General features: G+C 39.7%; 2 protein-coding genes across 7 annotated transcripts in view; one reads left to right on the forward strand and one right to left on the reverse strand.

The window, feature by feature from the left end:
• WARS1 (tryptophanyl-tRNA synthetase 1) overlaps window positions 1-13,004 on the reverse strand; it is a 29,359-nt gene extending 16,355 nt beyond the window's left edge. Inside the window, exons 1-3 of one of the 2 annotated variants that reach the window (XM_049828938.1) lie at window positions 12,945-13,004; window positions 7,367-7,582; window positions 6,089-6,296 (exon numbers count right to left, since the gene is read on the reverse strand). In XM_049828938.1, the coding sequence (XP_049684895.1) occupies window positions 6,089-6,296; window positions 7,367-7,480 (322 nt within the window). In that variant the 5' untranslated portion in view covers window positions 7,481-7,582; window positions 12,945-13,004. Of the gene's footprint in view, window positions 1-6,088; window positions 6,297-7,366; window positions 12,622-12,944 lie in introns of those variants that run through there. The other variant, XM_049828937.1, reaches the window with a different exon arrangement.
• A 247-nt stretch (window positions 13,005-13,251) lies between these two features.
• Window positions 13,252-19,164, forward strand: part of WDR25 (WD repeat domain 25) — a 736,496-nt gene continuing 730,583 nt past the window's right edge. For 3 of the 5 annotated variants that reach the window (XR_007509641.1, XM_049829062.1, XM_049829065.1), the window contains exons 1-2: window positions 13,382-13,715; window positions 15,908-16,683. Coding sequence is in view for 4 of the 5 variants with exons in the window: in XM_049829062.1 (XP_049685019.1) it covers window positions 15,967-16,683 (717 nt within the window). In the remaining variant the exon portion in view is untranslated. Of the gene's footprint in view, window positions 13,331-13,381; window positions 13,716-15,907; window positions 16,684-19,164 lie in introns of those variants that run through there. The other 2 variants (XM_049829063.1, XM_049829064.1) reach the window with 2 other exon arrangements.

Here is a 19,164-nt window from a genome sequence, read left to right on the forward strand (position 1 = left end):
TTCAGACACTCTGGGCTTATTATACTAGACTAGACTAATGTCTTCCCCAGAAAAGGGAAAGAGGTCTTCCATCCCTTTACAGCACAGGTTCTCAAAGCACAGCATGGAGGCTATTTTTAGTCCATCAAGGCTTTGCATACATCTCAAAAAAGACTATTTAAAACCATGGCCATCCTAATCATTGAGACTGCAGTGCTCTCAAGGGATTTACAAGGGGTGGGACAGAAGAGTCAGACCAACGTGTACCCTGGAGCACCAGAATGCTGAGAAGTTCTGACTGAGTACAAGGAATTCCTCTCCTACACACTGACTGAAAATGGGGATGTGTGTTTAAGTTTGTTATGTGAACTGATTTTTCACTTTGTTATATGAACGATTCACTGAACAGCCTCTCACAAACAAAAATCAGGAACCCCCACTGAAAGAAAGACTCAATCTTGACAGGAACAAAGAGTGGTAACGTACCCAATTTGAGCATCAACTTGGAGGTAAGCATTTCTGCTGTTCCAGACCCTGTATGCCCATTTCATTTTGTTCTAGAATTACTAGTATGCACAGCATTACTACAAGGCTTTGTATATAGTCATTAAACTTGAAGTTAGTAGGAATTAATTACTAAATGGGAGGGAAAACTAGGCATATTATCATAGAATGGTTTGGGTTGTAAGGGACCTTTAAAGGTCATCTAGTCCAGCCCCCCTGCAATAAGCAGGGACATCTTCAACTAGATCAGGTTGCTCAGAGCCCCGTCCAACCTGACCTTGAATGTTTCCAGGGATGGGGCATCTACCACCTCTCTGGGCAACCTGTGCCAGTGTTTCACCATCCTCATCATAAAAAAATTCTTCCTTGTATCTAGTCTAAATCTACCCTCGTTTAGTTTAAAACCATTACCCCTTGTCCTATCGCAACAGACCCTGCTAAAAAGTCTGTCCGCATCTTTCTTATAAGCTCCCTTTAAGTACTGGGAGGCTGCAATAAGGTCTCCCTGGAGCCTTCTCTTCTCCAGGCTGAACAACCCCAACTCTCTCAGCCTTTCCTCATAGGAAAGGTGTTCCATCCCTCTGATCATTTTCGTGTCCCTCCTCTGGACCTGCTGCAGCAGGTCCATGTCTTTCCTGTGCTGAGGACTCCAGAGGTGAACGCAGAACTCCAGGTGGGGTCTCACCAGAGCGGAGTAGAGGGGCAGAATCGCATCCCTCGACCTGCTGGCCATGCTTCTTTTTGATGCAGCCCAGGATACCGTTGGCCTTCTGGGCTGTGAGTGCACATTGCTGGCTCACGTCCAGCTTTTCATGCACCAGCACCCCCAAGTCCTCCGCAAGGTTGCTCTCAATCCCTTCATCCCACAGCCAGTATTGATTCCAGGGGTTGCCCTGACCCAGGTGCAGAACCTTGCACTTGGCCTTGTTGAACCTCATGAGGTTCACATGAGCCCATTTCTTGAGCTTGTCCAGGTCCATCTGAATGGTATCCCATGCCTCAGGCATGTCAACTGCAGCACTCAGCTTGGTGTCTACACCATTATCCAATGGGAAACAAGTTCCTGCTTACAATTGTTCATTTACTCCAGGTGAATCAAGCAATACATCATACAAGGGAAGCACTGGGCCCATCCACTGACCTATTAAAATAAATGTCACTGAAAAAGACAAATGCTGGTACATGATTCAGCAACCACCACTTTAATCCATATGTTTTCCGAGTGTTCTCTCATCTGCTTGTCCCAAGCTAACCTTAATTACTGAATGAATTTCCTCCTAGCAAATAAAATGCCTTACAAAATGGCAAAGTAATTATAATCTGGATGAATGCTAAAAAGAGACCAAATGAACATGAAAATGTTTGATTCAGCAGAACAACAGCAACTGGTAAGAGGTTAATCTTACAGAAACAGAAAACATGAGAATGCCCCAGATTAATTGGGGCTAGCCACCCTAGAAATATTTTTATACTGTCACAGCAAGTGATTAAAAGCTCTCTGATACATAGAACACTTCACTGGAAATGCCTAAATATCTTTATTAAACATTCACAGACTGCACAGCTCCCTTTTCTTTGCCCATCTTCGTCTTTCCTGTTAAAAAAATTGGATAAATTTTTCCATACCTATTTCCTCTTATTCTTCTTATGAGGACATTCAAAACATTTTAGAATCTGTCCACAAAGAATCTGTCTTCCTAAACAGCTTCTGACAAGGACACAGTCTCCACTCTTTAACAAGCTTTTAAAAAATTCGTACCGTGCTTTTGATGTCTAGCGTTCTAGCTTTTACCAAGACAGCTTTCAACTCGCTGTACATAAGAAGTCCTGAGAGCTGCCATTTGCAAAAGCATATCTGCACTTGCTGAAAATTTGTTGTGTACTTTTCCTCTTTGCCATTGCCATGTTGTATTGCATACCGAAAATGTAGGGATTGGCGCTCGGAAGATCTCGCGATGTACGGAAAGAGAAGGGTTAAGGGAGGCGGGATGACCGACAGGCAGTATATAAGGGCGTGACGCAGTTGAATAAACGCCATTTGCAGCATCCTCATATTGGTGTCAGTGCTCTGTGGCCCAGGGTATGGTGGACCCTGTGCCGAGTCCCACGGGGTGATCAGACGAATGTCTACAGAAAACTAATAACCTACTATTAGTTATACAGTAACTTGACTGACCAGGCCAGTTTCAATGATCCGTGAACAGTCATGGCAACTGGGAGAAGTTCCTTGGGGCTGGAAGAAAGCCAATGACACTCCTACCTTGAAGAAAGGCAAGAAGGAGGAACTGTGGAACTACAGGCTGGCCAGCCTCACCTCAATCTCTGGACATCTCTGGATGGAGCAAATAATCCTGGAAACCATTCCCAAACATTACTAAAGACATGAAGGTGACTGGGAGTAGTCAGGATGGATCTATGAATAGGAAATCATGCCAGACCAACTCAATAGCCTTCTATGATGATACGACTAGCCTAGTAGATGAGGCAAGAACAGTGGATGTTCTTTTTCTCAGCTTTAGTAAGGCTTTTGACACCATCTCCCATCTCATTCTCATAGATAACTGATGAAGTCTGGACTAGATAAGTGGACAGTAAGGTGAACTGAAGGACAGTAAGGTGAACTGAAAACTGGCTGAACTGCCAAGCTCAAAGGGTTGTGAGCAGCAGCACAAAGTCCAGCTAAACATTATTTGTGTAACCCCAGGAGGTTGATACTAGGGCCAATACTGTTTAACATCTTCATTAATGATGTGGATGATGGGACAGAGGACGCTGTCAGCAAGTTCGCAGATGAAACAATACTGGGAGGGGTAGCTGATAAAACAAGTGGTTGTGTTGCCATTCAGAGGCAGAGGGACTTCAGCAGGCTGGAGAAATGGGCTGAGAAGACTCTCATGAAGTTCAACAGAAGGGAATGCAAAGTCCTGAATCTGGGGAGGAATAACTCCGTACACTGGTACAGGCAGGGGCTGACTGGCTGGACAGCTGCTTGGCAGAGAAGGACCTTGGGGTCCTAGGGTCCTGGTAGACAAGGAATTGAACATAAGCCAGCAATGTGCTTCCGTGGCATTGGGAGGTCAAAGGCCTCATGGGGTGCGTTAGGAACAGTGCTGCCAGAATGTCAAGGGAGGTGATCCTTCCCCTCTACTCAGCACTGATGAGACACATCTGGAGCATTGGGTCCAGTTCTGGGCTCCAGCACAGGAAGGACACAGACATACTAAAGTGAATCCAACAAAGGGCCATGAAGATGAAGGGCTTAGGGCATCTGTCATATGATAAGAGTTGAGAGCTGGGATTGCTGAGCCTGGGGAAGAGAAGGCTCAGGAGGGATCTTATCAATGTGCATAAATATGTGCTTAGGGGAGGTGGGGGGGGGGGAGTAAAGAAGACAGCATCAGCCTTTTCTCAGTGATGCCCAGTGAAAGGACAAGAAGCAACAGGCACAATCTGAAATAAAGGAAATTCCACTTACACATATGAAAAACTTTCATATTGTGCATATGGTCAAATATTGGAACAGGTTGCCCAGGAAAGTCATGGGGTCTCCATCCTTGGAGATAAAAAAAATCCTACTGGACAAGGTCCTGAGCAACCTGGTCTAGTTGACTCTGCTTTGAGGACAGGAGTTGACTAGATGACCTGCAAAAATTCCCACCAACTTCAACCATTTTGTATCATTTGCAATATTCAGCTCACTGAATTATCAGCACGGTTAGCATAAAAAGCTCTTACTCATCCCTCTGCTCTTTGCTCATGCTCAAACAAACAAACAAAAATTTTCTAGGAATGTTCATGTCTAGTACATGGCTAACAGAACCTTTCTTCCCAGAATATCTTTAGGCTGTTTTGTTGTGCAACCATACACTTAACGTGCATGTCTAGAACAACCATTTGAGAAGAACATCCCTTTAGATTACATAGTGCTTTTAGCACTTTCATTTCTTCTGAGTAAACACAAACACAGTGGCAACTTTCTCTGGTACCACTAGTAAATAAAGAGATTACAAGTGGCACAAAAAATTTCCTTTATAGTAAGAGATATCAGATGGCAAGTTCTTGGACAATACTTTTTGTTATTATTTTTAAGAGGGAGGAAGAGGAGGAAGTTTATCAATAACAAGCAGTAACTGTTTCACTTCCTGAAGTGGCTAGGCTAGCATTTGTCTCTGAAAAATTTCCAACACATTACTTAGAACAAGCAAAATGACTCATCCGCCAAATTCCCCAATCTGCTAGTAGTGTAAGTAAGTAAAAATCCTTTAGGCTAACCCACCACTCTAGGGTAGATCAAAAGGTCATACATACACAAGCAGTAGCTGGAAAAAAGGGCATTGCTGTCAGGCTTTAACACGGCTTTAGAGAATTGATTTACAGTGAAGTCACGCAAGTCATTCTCAGAAAGACCTTGAGATTGTGCCAACACAAGTATTCTACTCTTACCACTCTTCTGCAAGAGTTAGAACCCCTCCCAAGAAAATATAAGAACCTACCTTCTCCATACCTCCTACACAAGTAACAAGATGAGAGATCTTGTCCACTTTTAGATTCTAACAATTATCTTTTTTCCTTCTCCCCCACCAAGATATATTTTTCTTGGCACACTTCTCCCTTTCCAACTGTTTCTTTCTCCTATTACCTTCTGCAGACTAAGCCAATATGTACATACATTTGACATGATCTTACAATAACATCACACAGAGTTAAAAGAATGCTGACACTAGCAACTGAGGTCCCCAAAGCAAATATATGGTTACTGCCACACAAGGGTATATGCTCTATTGTGAGAAAAAAGCTACTGAGCAGACACCAGCAATGTACAACTGACGTACTAAATAGGAATTGAAGATAGACAATAATGAGAAAAACCCCAAACCCAAAGATAGCAAAAATTAATGAATAGTTCTCTCACTGGTTTCTATGCTAGACTCAGACAAGATATTAAAATAGTGGACTGTAAAACAAATAAAGAAATTAACTAAACCCCTGTTTCCTAAATTAAAAAACTTTGCGGGTGTTGTAACACCCCTGTCTAAAATGTTTTCCATTACATACATGTTTTTTGAGTGAGCTGCATCTTCTTCATCCCAGCCAGCACTTGGCTGCTTGATAATGTGTCTTCTGAAGAAGTCATTACACTTACAGATTTTTGCATTAGTTTTGGATCATCCCTGCCCTACCTGATTTGGAAGTCCAGGCAGATATGGAAAGATGGTAGGAAGTATCCTATAGCCTGGCCAGAATGCTCTAGGCTCTAGCTGTTCTGCATCACAGTCGCTAAAGATGCAGATATTCAGTCACAGTACCCTCATTAACACAACTTCTAATAACAGTCCTTGTGCTGAAAAACAAACTGCGAGTAAAAGTTTTATTTTTAACTGAAAAGTTCTTTGAAAATATTTAAGTCTTCCATAGCAAATCTCTGCCTGGGACATTTTCAGCACCTACAGCAGGTTCTTTAGACATGTAAATGCTAAGATTAGATGTAAATTAAGCGTTACCTATGACGGTTTTGATCAGGATTTGTTATGATTTCTTGCTGGTTTTGTAGTCATTAGGATCATTTTACATAAATTCCTTAGTAGCAGTGAAGAAAGAGTTATACCTATGAGTTTGTCATAATCCACGCCTTTAGCATTTGATGTCTGCACAGTCCAGGGGTCCACAAAATCCTCATCCTCTTCTTTAGTTGTACCATTGTTTATTGACATAAGATCTCTTGGAGGCAAGCCTGCCTGATAATCTTGTCCTGTTGTTGTTTTATATGACAGTTTTAATGATAATAGCATTCTCACTGCTGCATCAATTTCATCCTGAATAAAGGAAAAAAACCTGTTTGACTTAACATACTTAAGATAGACAATTACATTAATGTCCTAACCTTTCAAAATTCTGCATCCATGCTTTGACTTGAGTTGCATTATTCATAAACTCTGAGCCTTTATTTATATGTTTGCAGCATCACTGCCAAAGGTAAAAGAAAAGCAAATAGCAGGTAACCATCTCCTAACTGGCAGAATTTAGAGCATCACCATTGCCAAGGTATTTGAAGCATCTGTCTTACTTTTCAATTTCTGTCTGAGGGAAAAAAAAATGCTTGCTTGCTTTTCAGAGGTAAACAAACTTAACATTTTAAGCACAAATTTCTATATATATATAAAATATAAATTATCTAATTTACTTTACAATGCTTTTAGTGGCTCACCTTAATTTATTCATTACAATTCATTGACAGACTTGAAGACAAACTAGAACAAAAAGTTCTTTACAATTTTCATGGTTGTGACCTTTTTAATACAAAGCTATTGTAACATCTCATGCAAGGAACAAATAGATTATCACTTTATTCAACTCCCAGTTTTCAAGGCTTACTCCTACAGGCAATACACTAAGAGAGCCCATATTAAAACCGAGCTCTCTTTGCTGACATAGTGATGCCAGAATAGGGAACCTGAAACTAATGGCAAATTACTGAATTAAGGGACATTAAGCAGGGACTGTCAGTACAGTTACAGGAAGACATATTTGCTAATGTGTACAACAATGCATGGAGAAAAAGAGAAACCAGGGAAGAACGCAAGTGATATAAATTTTACTTGAAACCCAAATACCTTGGATCCTGTCACATAGCATGGCAAGTGGCTGAAGCAGACTTCTAAGCCTATGACTCTCTGTTCTTACTTCAGGTGTAAAATCTTTGCTCTTGCTAGTGACTATCTTGTTCCAGGTACATTCACAGTTCACAAAATGGACATAAATATTTTTTAACAAGATTTTTTTCTTATTGCAATACAAAATAGATCTCAGAACAATCATATTCTCTAGCACTTAAAGACAGACCTAACTTGAAAAAGCATGGGTTCAAAACATGAAATTGAAATACCTTTGGTGCTTTTCCTGCTTTCAGTGCTCTGACTTTCTCTCCTTGTTCAGTTACTCTTTCAAACAGCTGAAGCGGACTCAGAGATTCCAAATCACAGTTCGGACTATCAGCCATTTTGCCAGACTGCAAAAGATCTGTTTATTTACAATTCAACTAAATTTAACGTCTCTAATTTTTTGGCTTGTAGATTCAAAACAGCAGCAACAATAAGAAGAACTGTAGGGCAAAAAATAGTGGTTTATTCTTTCATTTACATCTTGAAGGTTAGATGAACAGAATAAGAATATAAAAACTACTGACCCCATACCTAATTCTATTCATATCAGATTGATAAATGTGGATACATTAACACAATGAGCTTCAGTTTCATACAGAAATGGACTGAGACTGACAAGAGTACCAAATAAACTTAGAGATCACTTTTAATGTTGTTTGTCTACATATTTAACACCAGAACACCTTTTCAAAGTCAAACTCCTGACAAAAGTAAAAATAATGAAATATACGTATGATTCAGAGCATCTCGGAAGAGTTGGTAGAGGTTATCCAATTCCTGATTAGTTAATGTTTTTGCACTACTTGATACCCTGTCAAATTCTGAATGATAATGAGATTTTTATAACGATGATATGGAACTTTGTCTTAATATATGTGATATAGTACTTCAGCCCAAAGAAAGATATAAAAAAGAAAAGGTTAGTCATCTTCTTTACTGCTTTCCTCCAGAGGTTATAAAATACACTGATGATTAGTGAGAAATGCTGCTTTCTAAAGAACAATCAATCTTTGAGTAAGCAATAGGCTGTGAATTAAAATGTACTGTTTCTCAGCAGTACATACAAAAAATAACCCGATGAGATGGCTGAGAATAACATTGCAGTCTTCCTATGTCCAACATGTACCTTGATCACTGGAACTTCCTAGCACAGAGTATGCTCATGCTTCCACAAATGGGCTTCTCTCTCAGGCTAACATCTATTATGTTGTATACACTAACAATAACATCATCTGAAACTTTCTTAGCAGTATATTAATTAACAGCAACTGAGACTTTGGAAAACTACAACTGCATAGTTTACAGTACATTAACACAGAAAGTACAGAAAGTTAAATAATGCTGTTAAAATGTTAAGTAAGCATATAGTTTATGTTATCAAATGCATTAAAATAATTTTCACTCCACATCAGAAATATCTTGATCTTTGTCCCATCAGTTATAGTCTAAAATGTTATAAATAAGCTCTGCTGTACTTAATTTTAATGAATACACCAAACACCTTTTAGTAATTTCCAAGACAGGAGACCCTTATAACATGGATTGCATTGAATTAACTCATACTTTACTACATATGCCTCCCATAAAGGAGGCACAGCAATTCATGGTATTCCAGCAATTTCTCCCTCTAATTTTTCTAAAATTACCTGATAAATTGTCTTAAGATAATCTCTAACTGAAAAATGGAGTTTTATTTATGTCTAAGAAATCTGGTGAATCTGTTACCAATCTGCCATGAGTGAAAACTCATTTTAACTGCAAAGGCAGAATTTCTTATTTTAAGAAATTCTTATTTTAAAAAATTATTCATGCTCAGCAGCTCTCTGTACAAAATGATGAGATCTTTAGAAGTACATATGCTCTGAATAATTTTTTTGGTAAAAATTCAAGCATCATGCTGTTTAAATATTCAGAACAGAGGATAAACAAGCATTAACTTGATATGGGAAGAGAGTTTTAAAAGCATTATGGTTCTGATTATAGTGAGCTTGCCATATTTACATAGAATAAGTGCTAAAAATGGGAAAGGAGGACACCATCTGTCAGAAAAACAATATTGTAAGTGAAACTGCAACTACCTCAAATGAATGCATTTGGGATGAACATACCATAATAACAAGGTACACAGCATACAGAGAATTATTTATAAAAGAATTTCAGAAAATCCAAGGCTGTTAAAATGAGATAACAGAGCAGATCCTAATGACAAAAGTGAACTGAAGGAAAAGTAAATTTTCCATGAAAACTACCATTGCAACTTGGCCAGGGTTGTGAATTGCTGCCTCACAATCCAATGTGGTCAATTTATGCAATCACCCAAGCTATTGTATAGCTTTTTTACTTGAGGAAAGTGATGTCATCTTAATTCATAAGCTGATGCTTATTTTACATGCACTGTATTCAGATGTGACAGTGACAAATGCAATGCAAATTCATTTACAAATGAATGTAAATTAACTTCATGCTGAGGTGCAAATGGTGGTCTGTTGGAAACAGAGCATTTGCCCTAAGGATCCTCTGTCATGCCGTGCCCATGCCCATGAAGGAAGAACTCTGTGCCCATGTCAAGTCCTACTGACTTGTAAAGGATTATGCCTCTTTGGAGAGATTTCCTAGCATATTATTGATCCATTGCTATGCATGAGGCATGAATACATATAGTTTACAAGATACATGTGTAACTGAAGTGAATCATAAAAGCTGTTAATAAAAATACATGTTCATTTGGCTTCCTCTTCCCAGAATTAAAAAAGAAGAAACAAAAGCATATAATATTTGCATTAGCTGTTCAGCAGTATTTCAAAGCCTTCCTTCTACAAAATAATCAGCCTAATCACAACCTTGGTTATATTTACACCGTATATATTTAAACTGCCACTGTAAAAAGCCTTCACCTGCCTAGAAAACCTAAGAATGTTGATTTGGTAACTTGCTGGTTACCAAAACATATCTATCATTAAGGCTTTGTTTGTCAGACAGCTGCCATATTCCCAGATTTCAGCTTCAGCTGAATACCTTGAGAAAGCTGAGACGTATATACATCCACCTGCTAATTTAATTTGCTTAGTCTATTAACAGATACCATACTTAGATTATATAATTGACTAAAATATGACTGACTAATGTGTTATCAGTAATACTTAAGTTTTTAACCTAATCTCGAACCCTGCAAGCTTGATTATTTGCAGTTTGACAGTGTTTTTTAAAGAGGTAATTTAAAGCATATCAAAGAATTCTCTGATGTATTCCTATAATTTAATTACATTATTTTATTTGGATACTCGTGTTTTCCTCTTTTTCATGGTGGCATGGTTTCAGCTGGAATAGAGTTAATTTTCTTTCTGGTAGCTGGTATAGTGTTATGTCTTGGATGCAGCATGAGAACAACGTTGATAACACACTGAAGTTTTCAGCCATTGCTAAGTAGTGTTTATACCAAGTCAAGGATTTTTCAGCTTCTCATGCCCAGCCAGCAAGAAGGCTGGAGGGGCACAAGAGTTGGGAGCCAGGACAGCTGACCCAAACTGGCCAAAGGGGTACTCCATACCATGTGATGTCATGTCCAGTATATAAACTGGGGGGGGCTGACCAGGGGGGATGGCTGCTGGGGAAGTAACTGGGCATCAGTTGGCAACTGATGAGCAACTGCATTGTGCATCACTTGTTTTGTATATTCCAATCCTTTTAATTATTATTTTTATATTACTATTAATATTTTATTTTTATTATTGTTATTATTATCATTATTAATTTCTTCCTTTCTGTTCTATTAAACTGTTCTTATCTCAACCCATGAGTTTTACTTGTTTTTTTTCCAATTCTCTCCCCCTCGGTGGGTGGGAAGTAAGCAGTTGTGTGGTGCTTAGTTACCAGCTGGGGTTAAACCAAGACACAGGGGCACAAGATATTTCACTGGAAAAGAAAGTATGCAGAGTAAATTCACATTAGAAAATGTTTATGAAGGTTAACACACACTCTTTCTGTAGGAATATACCAGTTATATTTACTGGCTTCAAATTCTACAAAATAGAAAAAGGTAAACAATAATTATTCCTTGGTGTAGAAAAACTTTTGACTTGGTGTTTTCACTTGATTCCTGAATGTACATTATTACTGATAGATTGCCTCGATTCATAAAGGCTGAAATGTCACAGCTGGGGCTGAGCACACATTCTGGAGAGCAGTGAAAGACTCTTTAAAAAGTTTGTAATATTATGGATTTAAGCCAAGCATAGAATCCCAAATGAAGGTGCACTTTCATTAAGAAGTAGCAACAGTAGCCTAGTCACTGCAACAAGAGATGAGAATATTACAATTATAGAACACAAAAGATATTGACTGCTACCTAAAACTTATCTCTATTTACCTCAGTACTGTCCTAATTTGCTGGTGGAATTCAAGCTAGGAATTCAGCAATATGGAACATAGGTCTTTATCTTTCGAAATTCATAAATGCAATTATGAACTGTTTGAAAGAAACATCTAGATATTCTACATTTTATCATGACTTTTTTTTTCTTGCTTTCTTATTGATATTATGAAAACTAACAGTCCCACGCACATTAGATACTGTACGCAAACAGATTTGGAGGAAAAAAATGATACGTGGGAACTTGAGAATGGACTACCAGGATATTTAGGACCAGAGTCTAAGATGAACTTAAAAGCCTGTTTCACAGTGTGAACCTGAAAGCCAAGAACTGTGTATGTTTTCTATCTATGCAATGCATGGTAACTTTTAATGGGTACTGTGCTTGTCACTGTTTCAGAATATTGAATCGTCATGAGACAAGGCTCAAAAATAATCCTTGGCATTGGTATCAGAAAACTATTGTATTCTCCTCTCTATCCAACTGGATGACAGTCACAGATCTATGATCACTTTCCCTGGTTTGCTATCTGATTTGGTAAGTTAGAGACCTGAGGATCAAAGAACGGGGTTTCACATTACGTTAAGAAGAGACCTTTCATGACAAACATTGCATGAAGGTATATCAAGACTTTCAAAGACAACGGCAATACAAAATTCCTGAAAAAATTTTCATGAACGAATGAAAGAATGCGAGTGTAAGTTTGACAGCACTGATGTTCCTGAAAACTGTTTTGCCTCCTGGAAATAAACCAAAAAATGACCAGTGAAATTAAAGCAGGCAATACGCACTCAGATGCTGTGTTAAACATGCCTTGAGAGGTGCTCCAACATAGGCTCCAACATAGTTGACCTACCTTCCCAGTCACAGTAATCATCAATTTTTGTATGAAAATACAATAGAAGTATGCAAGATGATTCCCGGAGATAATATATGACCACCCAACCACTCTCATCTGAAGAAAGTCCAATATGACTCTTCACTATACTACAGCCGTTAAGAGCTAAACTCTTGTGCGGGAACGGCCACGCATAAAATTAACCAGCAAACTAATGTTTCTAGCCCTGCAACGCTTCCCCACCGCACGCCTGCCCGGGCAAGGCAAAGGCACTCACCACCTTTGCCCTCCCGGGGCTGGGCCGCATCTTCCAGCGACCAGGACGGCCCCCCCCTTCCCAGGGAAAAGGACTTTTTCTGTTGACGCGTTGGCGACGGAGCCACGGGGGCTGCGGCCCCGCAGGGAGTGGAGGAAAAAGCCCTCAAGCGCCCCGTCTCACAGAGGGAGAGGGAGGGAACGCGCCCAGCAGAGACCCCCACCCCACCTCCCAGCGCCGGCCACGAGGGCCACAACAATCGCCCAGCAAGCCCCTCTCCCACCCGCCGGGGTCTCTTCACCGAGGCCGGATCCCCGGCCCGGCCGTGACCGACCTACCCGGCCCGGCTCGGCTCTCCCTACCGCTCCTCAGTCACTGCCATTGCATCACCTTCCAACCGGCACGTCACTCACGACTCCCGGCTGGGAAACGCAAACCCCCGGAACCACTGCTTCCCACTGTCCTCCCGCCCCATACAGTCACCAGCCCAACCAACCGCCCTCCGCATCGCCCGCAGCGGCGGGAGAAGGGCTCGTACGCGTCCAGCGAGCCGCGGCCTGACCCCTGCCCTTCCCAACACGCCGCCCCTGCTGAAGGGCGGTGATACGCGGAACGGCTTGAGCGGGTCACCTTGTTTCCACCCGGCGCGCTTTTAAAACCGGAGCTGCCGCGGGTCGGCGAGTGAGTTCCGGGCCGCGCTGCAGTCGGCGGCTGTGGGGCGCAGGTACCGGCGGTGCGGGGCGGGCTCCGGGGCCGGGGGGGAGGAGATGGACACGGCGACGGCCTGGGTGCTCCGGCGGCGGGTTGGGGGTCGTTCTTCCCCCCCCCCTCCCCGGGGCTGCTGGGCGTTAGGAGCGAGGAAGCGGCCCTGGGGAGGCGGCTGCGCCTCTCGTCCGACGGCGGCCGGGTCCGGGCCCCCAGCGGCCGGCAGCGCTGGTCTCGGCTTCCACGTCGTACCTCGGTGGGCGTTTGCGGTCCCTTAGCGGGCCTGGGGCCTTGTGCGTGCCGACCCGAAGGCTCTTCGGTTTAGTGCGTTCGGATAAATCGGTCGTGTGAAAATGAAAAGAAACCCCAAAACTCTATGAGCTTCCCTCTTAGCTCAGTACGTTGTAAGTCATGCTGTTAATAAATTCACAGTCTAGTTGCAGTATGCTTCCGATGAGGGACGTTGTGGTTTTTCCCCCGCGTTTTTCTTTAGTTAGGTCAGCATAAGAAACTTCGGGGTGCTGTTTCTTTAAAAACAGCAGTGGAATGGAAAGTCTTAAGGCGAGTGAGATGCTTTGCTTTTACAAAAATACTAACACTTACGGGTGGTGTGTGTGATGGGTTGGATTTATGGTGACCAAATGTAATGGGACAGTTTCTTTCCAACATCCCACAGGAAGCTTTTTTAACCTGGTGTGTGCAAGCTACCATGTTGCACTTACCTCTGAATCTCAGCCTAAATTTTTTTGTGTTAAAATAGAGTAACTTTGAAGGTCTGTCCCAATCCACTTGTGTATCTTCTTTTATAGCTTTCAGCTAGAGGTCAGCTTCGTACTGTATTTGTTCTTTGAACATGATGCATTTTGGGTGGGTCCTGTTTTCAGCCCTGCAAATACAAACACTAACCACTTGTTGCAATTATTGAAGTGCAGTTCTTCAAAGTTACTATTTGTTTGATAAGAGGTTTCAATTTACAGCTAAAACCTTCAATTTACTGTTTTTGAATTGAATTGTTAGTTAAGTTTTCCTGAAACACTACTTGATTTTTTTCCTTGACACCGTTTATGCTGTTTTAATAAATGAGGCTGTATTATTAAGAAGAACTTTTTCTTGCTCTCGGTTGCTGTCACTTACAGCTGTCATAAACTTCAGATAAAGACAAAATGTCCTCTAGAGGGAGATCTTGATGCTTTTATGTGCCAAAATGTTGGTCACCTTGTTCCAGTTGGACATCTTGATCACTTTTCTTGGAAAGGATCTATGATGATGAATGTATATGTCTTAATAGGAACCTGTCTTCTGGATCTGTGTTTGGAAATTTCGTTACAGACTACAGACTGTAGCCTGTAATGTAACACTTCTGTAGGTTAAAGGAAACATGCTTGTTTTAATTCAAATAGATCTACTTCTGAAGTTAAATGAGTAATCTTTACAAGTTCCAGAGTACTGCTCCTGCAGTACTATTTGTAGGACCTACATTTCTGGCATCAATTCTGCAAAGGTTTGGGTAGATACTGAGTTCTGTACAGCTTTCTCATTTTAATCAAGATGCTTTTGAGAGCGGTTTACTCACTGACCTAAACCAAGAATTTCAGCAGCTGATCTGAAAGTGTTGTGGGTTAAATCACTTTAGCATAATGAGTGCTAACAGCTGGACAAGGAAACAAAAAAAAAAAGTCCCATTTAATCAATCTTAGCAATTGAAGGGTAGCAGTACTTTTCTACTATAAACAGCAGAGGTTGAAAGATTATTTTTGCAGACACATCAGTTGTTTGAATGTAAACCCTATACTCCACATGCTCCATCCAAATTGTTGGAAGAAGCTTGGTGGGATTGTTATGGTGATGAGTTATTCAGCATGTTACATATGCAGTCTCAGTGTGAGATTTCTTTCTCACAGACACTTTGAAAAAGTTTATTCCACAGCAAACAAGGCATCTGTGCTTTTATTTTTCTGTAAGTAAGTGCAAATAATGAATTCAGTATAGCTTCTGGCCTAAGTCTGTTCTGCAGAACTAAAGGCTGCACGGAACTTGCTCTGTGGATATAGTTGGAAGATTTCCTCATACTGCAAGACTGCTGAATGGGTCAAAAATGCATTTACTTTTTTAGTTGCCAGTTGAACCCCTTCATACTTCTTTCAAGTCATCTGTACTGTTAAGAAATAGATACTGTTAGACTGACTCCAAAATAGTTGGTTTTGTATTCTTATAAATGTACGTACCAAACCGCTACATAATTAATTACCCTCGGGGGGGGGGGGGGGGGGGGGGAAGTGCTACTGCAAGTAAGGTTAAAGTAATTTGCAGTACTTATGTTGCAAGTTTGTTTTCCTTTTCATACTCATTTTCATTGTTTTCTGGTATGCAAATGCATCTCTGCAGTACATTAAAAATGTATGCGAAGTGCTTGGAGGCAAATGGTGTTGCGTAATTGAATGTACAGATGTGTTATAATAGAGGAATAAGTTCCATTAATAAACAGGAATAAAAGTTACGGGTTTTTTGTTAAGAATAGCTTATTTATATCCTTAAGTTACTCAAATTGTAGATTCTGTAATAAATTGTGCTCTGAATAATCAATTCTTTATTCTAGATCATAATTTTGGAGGATTCCAGCACTGAGATTTCTGGAGTCTGCTGTGTCTAGCCTTAATGAGTTCGTCACTGGTTGCTTATGATGATTCAGACTCTGAGACAGAAACTGAAAAGGCTGAAGTTCCCAATACTTCTAGCAGACAAACAAACCGTCCAAGTTCATCTGTGAATCATGTTCAGTACTCTGCACCTGGTAGTTTGGGTACAAAATCTACATATGAAATGCAGCCCACTGAGAACACTGACAGTTCTGGCACAAGCACTGTTTGTGAAGATCCCCCTAAGCACTATGCACAGAATAATAACCCTGATTCGATATCTCCTCATTGTAGGAGAGCATACTCTGGCCATACTGCATTATGTATGTCCTACAAAAACTATGAACAGACATCAAGCTCTTCAACAAACTCTGGAAATGGCATTTCCCAGAAGAGAATACATAAAGACAGTACTACTGCCATAAAAGGAATTAGACCATATATCCCTAAAAGATTGCGTCAAGAAAATTCCAGTATGCCTGAAAAAAAAGAATCTGATCAGAGAGATAGCTCAGATTGTGATGTTAAGCTGGGCACATCAGGAGAGCAGACTTCGAGAAAGGTCTCTGAATTAATTAAGCCATATTTGGGATCCAAATATAAATTAACTGAAGTCCCCAAAAGCTTAGTATTTTACATGTTTAAACACAGTGGCCCTGTTAATGAAATCCAGTGGTGTCCTGTACGAGAACAAAGTCACATGCTTCTCTCGGCTTCTATGGATAAAACAGTAAAGGTAATGTAAAACAAGATGTTTTGCAGACCAGTCATCAAACTTAAAAATACTGTATTAAATAATGATCTTCTGGGAATAACATCCTTGCTTGTGTGTGTTTAATGGTTCCAGTGTATTCAGAATTCGAGGAGATGCTTTGCAGTACAAGACCCTATTATGGACTTGCAGCCTAAGCCTTCACTAGACCTATAGTCAGTTCTGTTATTTTGGAATGTTGTTTTGGTGGTTTTGTTTTTTTTTTTTTTTTTTTTTTTTATATTGGACATTGCAGTGTTTTAGATCTTAAGAAGTTAGATTTCTAGTAGGTAATTTCTTGTAATCTGTATTAATGTTAGGTTTTCTTTATGGCCATTGTGACATTAAAAAGTAGGAAATAAGCACTATGGTCTGGGTACAGATTCTGCCTTAAGTCATTAAGCAACTGACTGCCAACTGGAATAATATTTTCATGAACTTTACCTTTCTGATAGGCCTAAGTGACTACTGGTGGAGGAGGTATGTCAGGTCAGATTGATTTTTCATCTGAACTAATGTGGCAGGTCTTGTATCCCTGAAAGGTGTCCTGTCGTGATCTAAGGAGTCTTTCCACTTCAATTTGGTTTCAAGGGTTATTTGCTCAATATTTAAAGTGTATTTTCCTTCTAGCTTTAGTGAATTTGGCTTCAGTTCTTTGTTTGTTATTTTAGTCAGTCCGATGAGTCATGCTTTTATTTTATCAATGGTTAATAAAAATATTTTATGTGTATGCTTTTCCAGATGTAGGGCTAATGCTCCCTGTGGGTTCAAATAATAGTCTTCCAAAGTGGATTTACACAGGAACATAGTTTTGATAAGAGAGCATAGAAAGTGTCCTTTTTGGTGGAAAGCATGCTTTATTGTATCTAACATGTATTTAACATAGTAGGTACAATTATTTTAAAACTTGTTCTAAAATTTAGGGTTTTTAAGTAAATCGTAGCAAGTAGAGAGGCATCCGCATCTGTATCAGCATACTTCTAAAACCAAAGGAGAGGAGGGAACTTTAAAAATGAATTTGTGTTTTGATTTCATGTAGGAAAAAATAATCTTAAATGCTCTTATTAAAATTAGTTGGTTTTGTTTTTTTTCTCTTGCTGTTTTAATTTGTAGTGGAGAACTGAGTTTCATTTAGTTTGGCTTTTGTATGATTTTTCTTATCTTAGAATTTCTTTTTTTCTTTTCTTTCCTCTTTCCCCATTTTTGCCATAGGGTCCTGTGAAATATGTGCTGTCTTTGTGTCTTTGAAGCAGTGATGTTCTTGAATCTTGGACAGAGTTTCTGCTTTTTTCTCTTTTATGTCTGTTAAAGCACTGGTGCTCACAGAAGAGAAAACCTCAGATCTATAGCATAAATAAAATTTACTCCTCTCAATTGCTTATCTTTTATTCTCTTAAGTTATAATAACTTCACTGGTTCTGTAGTCAACATAACCTATCACACCATCAAAATCTGAATACTTTGAACTGTGAGTGATTCCTCCTTTATTTTCTTTCCCATGCTTTTTTTACATCTTTGTCTTAAAGATTAAATGGAGGAAAAAAGTACCTTGGTTTTTCTTTGCAAGTGTCCTTTAATATATTTAATAAGTTAAATCTTGGCTGCTACTTGAAGAACAGACTTAGAAGGAAAAGACTAAAATAGCCAAAAAATGCTGGTGGATCTCTGTGGTAAGCAGCAATTTAAATTTGGATTGTACAAAACTATATGCACCTCTGACTTCAGTGTGTCTGAATTTGACTTTTTGTCTTAAGCTGTCATACCATATGCTTAATGTTTGTTTACTATCCCAGAGCCTCATTTTACTGATAAGTGAAATTATGTATGTGTTAAATTTGGTAAAACAATCTAAAATCAAAGTTGTCATTGCAATGTAAAATTATTAAAAAGTGGAAATAATACCCTGTCTGTTTTGTCTTCTAAGCAGAAAGGAAGATTACTGTATTTTTCTAAGGTAGTGTTACCACTCCTGATTGGAAGCAGTCTTTAACAGTAAAGCTGGTTTTTTAATACATCTAATTGCTTTAGGTGCCCCAAACCATGGAAATTCATATAGAGTATGTTAAAGTTGGCAACACTTCAGAGCATGCAAGTCTATAACACTAATAAAGTAATAATGTGACTGTTACAAAGTGTATTAAAACACACTTCTGTATTTTGGAAGGTAGCCTGTAGAGAAAAACCTATGAATGCTTCTTGCTGTTATTTCTTAATGGATTTGAAGACTAACGGTATGAACAGCAGCATCTTTAAAGTTTGCACCTTTACAGAAGTACCCTTCAGGCCAGTAGAGGGCACAGTTAGATTAAGTATTGACTTGATGTTATAAACTAATTTCACTAACTTTCTAGGGTCATGAGCCCATAAATCTCTAATGACTATCACAGCAGTAGTTTATCTTCTGGGGATTTTTTGGCTGTCTACCATTGCTTGAAGTTCTCCATTTTCTGGTAGAAATATAAAACA

Source organism: Accipiter gentilis, chromosome 25, assembly GCF_929443795.1.
Source record: "Accipiter gentilis chromosome 25, bAccGen1.1, whole genome shotgun sequence".
Lineage (NCBI taxonomy): Eukaryota > Metazoa > Chordata > Aves > Accipitriformes > Accipitridae > Astur > Astur gentilis.